Genomic DNA, 7,500 nt, shown 5'->3' with positions numbered 1-7,500 from the left:
GTGGGCTTGGTTAGTAATGGCTGAAGCTAAGCAGGTGTGGGCTTGGTTCGTAATGGCTGAAGCTAAGCAGATGTGGGCTTGGTTCGTAAATGGCTGAAGCTAAGCAGGTGTGGGCTTGGTTAGTAATGGCTGAAGCTAAGCAGGTGTGGGTGTGGTTAGTATTTGGATGGGAGACCTCCTGGGAAAACTAAGTTGCTGCTGGAAGTGGTGTTGGTGGGCCAGTAGGGGGTGATCTTCCCTCTGGTCAAATTACCCCCAATGTCCCAGAGCAGTGATGGGCACACTGTGCTGTAGGAGATGCTGTCTTTCAGATGAGACCTTAAACCAAGGTCCTGCCTCACAGTCATCATTATAAATATCATGACACTCTTCACAAAGAGTCGGGGGTTCCCCAGTGTCCTGGCTAAATTCCCAACCCTGACTCTCTCAACCTGCCACCTAATAATCTTCTGATTTAAATGGCAAAAATATTGTTCTCTCCCTCTCCACCTCAGCTGATGTGTAGTGATTATTCTGGTACAAAATGGCTGCCGTGCATCACCCAGGTGGGTGCTACACATTGGTGGGGGTTGTAGTGATTTTCCCCCTCATCACAGTAAAGCGCTTTGAGTATGAGAAAATTGCAATCTAAAAGTAATAATCTATCTAGCAACATTATTCCTTTAAAGCGATTGGTTTGGAAATAAACTCCTGTTTGTCTGTACACTAAGACCTGGATTCAACTCCATCGCATCTGCAATGTGCTTTGTCCTACATCTGATAAATTTAAGGGATTACATTTTTACTTCTCTGTGAATTACTGAAAGGATAAATGCTGACTCCAGTGTGAGGTGAATGATGTAACATGCTTGATGTGGATGTAATTCAGTCATCTGAAGTTCCTGTCCAATTGGGACTGACTTGCTATTAAGGTGCTATGCACATACTGAGATGCCTCAGTTAGAAAATGACAAATGTGATTCACTTCGGTTTGAATATCTTGGTTGTGAATTTAAAAGCTACTGTTTAAAAGGTGCAAATGTTGAAGAACGCTGGCTAAAGGGTATTAGTTACTGGTAAATTCTGTATTTAAATAGGCAATGTGTGCAGGCCTTTATGAAAGAGAAGCCCTTCCTGGCCGAGGAAACGCAGTGCAGGCTTCTTAGCGACCTTGGCTCGCGCGTTGCAGGCGAGGTAAAGAGGAAGTGGCAACAGAGCTGCCCACGACAGACAGGAAATGGAATTCCTCGCGTTCAAGGCCTCTCAGTCCTGCGCTTCCGCCCAAGGCCTCTGAAGAGCGTCGAGCCGCCTCTTCCTCTCGGCCTCTCTCCCGGCTTCCCAGAGAAAGCCCCCCCCCCCACATCGTAACATCCCCTGTGTGCTCTGTCGCCACGGTTACCTATAGCAACAAGCTCCGCACGCACGAACGCTCCACACTGTGCGGAGCCTGTCCTGATGTCTCTGCACATGAGCGCTTCTCTTTGGTGATTTTAAACTGGAAAAGGCTGCAAGGGGCTTCAAAGCAGGTTCTCTGGCTCGTCTCCATTGGGGAACCCTTTTTAGTTCTTTATGGAACCCTCTGTGTGAAAGCTCCCAGACAAAGAACCCTTTAACTAGATAGGTTTATGGAATAATAATAATAATAATAATAATAATAATAATAATAATAATAATATAGTTATAATAATAATACCTTTATTTTATATATCACTTTTCAGGGAACACAAAGACACTTTACAAAGTAAAAATACTTAATCCAACAAAGAATAAAAGAAAAAAAAAACAGAGGTCATACATTGAAAGGGAGTTTGATGAGGTGAGGTTTTGAGAGCTTTTTCGAAGGTGGGAAGTGAGGTGCAATCTCTGATGTTTTTGGGGAGAGAGCTCCAGAGAGAGGGGGGTGGCGATGGAAAAAGCTCCGAAGCTGGTCAGAAGGTTACGGGCGGGGGGATGTACCGCTGGAGGGTGTGAGGGGGCAGGGCGTCTCAGGCTCTGTATGTGGTGAGCAGTATTTTACAGTGAATCCGCTGTAGAACTGGGAGGTTCTGAAGAACGGGTGTTATGTGAGCTCTGGTACAGGAGTGAGTGAGTGAGCAGACAGACAGGGGTGAGTGAGTGAGCAGACAGACGGGGCAGCAGGGCACGCTGTGGTGTCGTGCGGTCGGAGAGAGAGGCGGGCGCGGCCGCTACTTACCCTTCCCCGAGCACATCCCCCCGTCGTCGGTCTCACAGAGGCTCTTGCTCTGCACGTCGGACATGTCGCACGCCCGGGGGAACTGGCACAGCTTCCCGAACCAGCCGTCGTTACAGATGCAGCGGCCGCAGGAGCAGAAGCCCTGGTCTGCAGGAGGGAGAGAGTCACACCCGCACCGTTATTCCACTCTTATTATTACACCCTGTCCCTGCGTCGTTATCTACAGCCTAGTGGCCAAGGTGCCTGTAGCCTAGCGGCTAAGGTAACTATAGTCTAGTGGCTAAGGTGCCTGTAGCCTAGTGGCTAAGGTGCCTGTAGCCTAGCGGCTAAGGTAACTATAGTCTAGTGGCTAAGGTGCCTGTAGCCTAGTGGCTAAGGTGCCTGTAGCCTAGCGGCTAAGGTAACTATAGTCTAGTGGCTAAGGTGCCTGTAGCCTAGTGGCGAAGGTGCCTGTAGCCTAGCGGCCAAGGTAACTATAGTCTAGCAGCTAAGGTGCCTGTAGCCTAGCGGCTAAGGTAACTACAGCCTAGTGGCTAAGGTGCCTGTAGCCTAGCGGTTAAGGTAACTATAGTCTAGTGGCTAAGGTGCCTGTAGCCTAGCGGCTAAGGTAACTATAGTCTAGTGGCTAAGGTGCCTGTAGCCTAGTGGCTAAGGTAACTATAGTCTAGTGGCTAAGGTGCCTGTAGCCTAGCGGTTAAGGTAACTATAGTCTAGTGGCTAAGGTGCCTGTAGCCTAGCGGCTAAGGTAACTACAGCCTAGTGGCTAAGGTGCCTGTAGCCTAGCGGCTAAGGTAACTATAGTCTAGTGGCTAAGGTGCCTGTAGCCTAGTGGCTAAGGTGCTTGACTGAGACCTGAAAGGTTGGTGGTTCAAGCCCCAGTGTAGTCACAATAAGATCAGTGCAGCTGTTGGGCTCTTAAGCAAGGCCCTTTTTGTTGTTATTCGGCACATAACTGTGTAATCAACTACTTCATCAATTTAATTCATCAATTAACTCACCTCACCTGGTTACTTAGGGTCTGAACTAGTCTGAACTGGTCTGAACTGGTCTGAACCAGCAGTACGTTATGTTTATTGAGCAGACGCTCAAGCAGCCAGCAGAGCCTGTGGCTACAAGGAGTACATGGAGTGAAGATCACCGGAGTAAAACGAGAACAAGCTCCCAAACCAGACGAGCCAAGCCCCCAAACCACCTCCTGGCCCTCCCTCTCTTTCTTAAACACATATCTGGTTCGGTACAAACAGAGAGGGAGAGTCGGGTCTGCGCACCGCGGCCGAGAGAGACCGTCCCTGAGGGAACTGCGAGGAGCGAGGGCCTTTCATCAAGCCCTCACAAAGGCTTGGGGGAGCGAGCGAGCTTTAAACCGCTTTTTGAAAACCTGTCCCGCGTCTCCTTCCACACGGCAGGGCCGCCTTTCATCACAAACGCCCTCCTTTCAGCCAGCCTCCATCAAAGGCCCGCTCCATCCCACCCGAAACCTCATTCCCATTTACATCACGTGCTGCCTGTTATGCCACCTATTGATTACCCCGCCTTTCGGATTTAATGCGCCCTCATCCGCGTCCATAGATCTCGCCGAGAGGAGAGTAATGGCGGAGCTAACGCTCTGAAAACAACGCAGCGTTTCGTGTTAAGGAAAGGGTAAACTTATATATCGACGCTGCGGGCCTCACGGTCCATTGGCCACGGTTTGTGTATAATCGAACAGCAGGGAACAATTTAGAGAGTGTTTTCCATCCTCGGACGTTCTCAAGAATGTGGAGGTCAGTGATCGACGTTAATTTACAAGTTTACAAAGCCGTATTTTCTACTCAGTTTGTCATCACAAATTACACCTGTATGGTCACCTCTGTGCAACCTTCAGCCCACCCAAAGGGCACCGCAGCTGAGTCAGGCCCACGGACAGTACTCTCTACAGTAAGCTCTGCGGTGATTCTGCATGCCAAACGTCAGAAATGTACTCCAGTACTGATGAGAGGAGAAGAGATTTACCAGAAACCATGTCAGCCTGTCCTCCTAAGACAGGGAACATCAAACCCCACGCTGAAAACGGCACTACATGCGGACATTCAAGAAAAATAAATATTATTTGAAAAATATTTTCACTGCAACAGTCAAGACACATATCTTTTTTTTTTTTTTTTTTTTTTTACAAATTGAATATTTGAACAATTTCCTGCCAGACCTCAACAGCGGAGTCCTACAGTGACTGTGTGTACAATATCAAAACCCAAAACCTTTTTTTTCCATTTCTCATTTCCGTCACATTAAGGTAAAAGTGGCCTTCGCTGTGCTGAGGGCTGACGGCGGCTCTCCGGCGGGAACGGCGGATGAGACGCGACGTCGACGGGCCGGCGCGCCGCGGTCTGGAGCAGCGTGCGTCTGCGTCCGCGAGCACCGGGAGGAAACGGACCGCACGCAGACTCACATTTCTCAAAATGTCTCCTGATTCTGAATGCAGAGGGGGGGGGGGAGGGGGGGGGCGCCTGAACGGGAGCGACAATAAACAGAGCCGGGGAAACGTCGAGCTGAACGCACGCAACCTGACAAAAAGCGTTTTTGGAATTGTTCTCTTGCACAGGAAATGAAAACTTTTGGAATGACCTCTTGCACACAGCCAGTCAGTGAGGGGATTTTTAAATGCCCGATTGCCTCCAGTCTACGGAGAAGATCGGTTCGAATGGCTGATCTGATCCCTGCTGTAAAATGCCAGCTTGAAGACTGAGCAGGTCAGGCTGGTCAAAAGCTGGTCTGGCAGGGAATGAGCTGGTCTGAACTGGTCAACCAGCTAGTGCTGGGACCTGGTCTGAACTGGTCAACCAGCTAGTGCTGGGAGCTGGTCTGAACTGGTCAACCAGCTAGTGCTGGGAGCTGGTCTGAACTGGTCAACCAGCCAGTGCTGGGACCTGGTCTGAACTGGTCAACCAGCTAGTGTTGGGAGCTGGTCTGAACTGGTCAACCAGCTAGTGCTGGGAGCTGGTCTGAACTGGTAAACCAGCTAGTACTGGGAGCTGGTCTGAACTGGTAAACCAGCTAGTGCTGGGAGCTGGTCTGAACTGGTCAACCAGCTAGTGCTGGGAGCTGGTCGGAACTGGTCAACCAGCTAGTGCTGGGAGCTGGTCTGAACTGGTCAACCAGCCAGTGCTGGGACCTGGTCTGAACTGGTCCACCAGCTAGTGCTGGGAGCTGGTCTGAACTTGTCCACCAGCTAGTGCTGGGAGCTGGTCTGAACTGGTAAATCAGCTAGTACTGGGAGCTGGTCTGAACTGGTAAACCAGCTAGTGCTGGGAGCTGGTCTGAACTGGTCAACCAGCTAGTGCTGGGAGCTGGTCTGAACTGGTCAACCAGCTAGTGATGGGAGCTGGTCTGAACTGGTAAACCAGCTACCGGCTGTTGTTACACCTCATTTGAGCTGTTTTCATTCCAGCAGGGTTGGCTCTATCCAGTTGGCGCGCAGAGCCAGTCAGAATATCCGCGTCATTCGGTACATTATGTGCATGAAATATTAATGCCGTTTTATTCACGGTAGATTAACTGCTGTTCGCCCGGGGGTCAGGACACCCTAAACATTAATGTACTTCTGAAAGTTGTAGATGCAGTAAAGCCCTTTCTGATAGGCCCCTCAGAGGGAGTCTGATTCGAGCAGCCCACCAGAGAGCCTCTCATTGGGAGGTGAGGAGAAGGGCGAAATAGAGCAGGAAGTAAAGCAATGGCCTTTATGTGGAATGTAGACTGTGCGCTGGCCATGCACTATGGGGGCGGAGAAGCGTTAAAGGAAATGGAAGTGGTCCATTAAACCACACACAGAAACGCCCACAAGTCCTCCAGATTTCTGTATAATTCATGAACAATACACGGGTATGACACGCTGGGTAGATGGATGTTTCTGACGATGAGAATTTTCTTGTTTCCCTCACTGTCGTTCACAATATGGATGATTCATGCTCTAGAACTTCTGAATGTTAATGAAAATGTGAGAATCAGCTGGAGTGTACGGCCACATTTTGCCACTCTACAGTGTTGGGGGAAATCTGTGACTTCTCAGGAGGTTAATGCAAGCTGCTTCTGCAGCAGATGTTCTTGGTAAATGCACCGTTTGAACATGACTGTATCTCGAAAGCACCAGGTGGACGCGTTGCTGAATTTCCTAAAAACAATCCTTAAAATGGTCGGTTCCCAAGTCTGGTCATACCCTCTGAGTGGAAGAGACCTGTGATGGCTATTGTTTTTGGATAGTGACACATTGGAAACTTTAAATTTATTTTCCTCCAGACCTGGCTCAAATAGGTAATTGTTTTGGATTCAAATACTTTTCTGTGCTTTACTGTGCTTGGTGAGCTGAAACCTCTGAAATACGATCAAAAAGTGCATCTGGTCCTCTTGGCTGGTTCCATTTCATCAGGCAAGATCAGTCGATTTTTTTACCCATTGTTTATAACTGTGATTTTCATTAATGTGTGTAGTCATTTTGTTTTTTGGTTTTTTTCCCAATCAATTATGTTTGTTTACTCTGTATACGTCGGTTTCCTTTTGAAATAGACAATTAATCTCAATGGGGGTTTCTGGTAAAATGAAGGTTAAATAAAATAAAAAATAAAAAATTGTAGCAGGTCTGTTGGATAGTGACAGTTCCGTGATTTCTCCTGATATTCGGCACGTGCCGTATTCTCGCCCTGACGCGCTGGATCACGTGCGGGTTCCTACTCCGACTCTTCATCGTGTTTTCTTTGATCAACGCCGTAGCAAACTGCTGTAAAGTGAACACGAATAAATACATTTTCATACATTGTCTACCTTAATTAAAGGCAGCCTTTGAAATGTTAGTAGTTCCCTTCATTACATTCACTCGGCACAAACCGCAAAATGCTGTCGCGCTCGCAGCCTTTGATTTGCTCAGAGTAAATAGCCGGGTAGAATTATTTTCTCTCTTCTGTCTGGCTTGATTTATTATGTTTGTTTTCTTTGTGTGAAAATCCACACAGTGAGAAAATTATCCATTACAGTTCTGCATCAGTTCTCTTGAAGTTCTACAGGAAGCCACAAATGTGTAAATGAGGGCAAGCAGGAAATGTGAAATCTGTGAAAAGTGCAAACTCTAAACTCGTCAAAAATGATTATATTTATGTATGACAAGACAAATATGTACTTTACGTATACATTTAAATACTTTTCCACTTGACATGAAATGCATTCTTAGCCCTCCATTATTCATTTGAAATGCAGATTTCACACTCCTTTGAAATATCATGTGTAGTACACCTACATATTTCTAGGGGTCGCTGTAAGGATCTCTGTATTTGCAAACTTTCTTTTCTCAGACCGGCGTC

At 47.7% G+C, this 7,500-nt stretch overlaps 1 protein-coding gene across 1 annotated transcript in view; it reads right to left on the bottom strand.

The window, feature by feature from the left end:
- Positions 1-7,500, bottom strand: part of itgbl1 (integrin, beta-like 1) — a 73,048-nt gene that overhangs the window by 7,711 nt on the left and 57,837 nt on the right. Inside the window, exon 9 of the mRNA XM_061226987.1 lies at positions 2,174-2,320. Coding sequence (XP_061082971.1) covers positions 2,174-2,320 — 147 coding nt within the window. The remainder of the gene's footprint in view (positions 1-2,173; positions 2,321-7,500) is intronic.

The sequence above is a fragment of the Conger conger genome, chromosome 17 (genome assembly GCF_963514075.1).
Source record: "Conger conger chromosome 17, fConCon1.1, whole genome shotgun sequence".
Lineage (NCBI taxonomy): Eukaryota > Metazoa > Chordata > Actinopteri > Anguilliformes > Congridae > Conger > Conger conger.
Note: the sequence above shows the minus strand (reverse complement) of the source record. Positions and strands in the feature narration are given on the sequence as shown.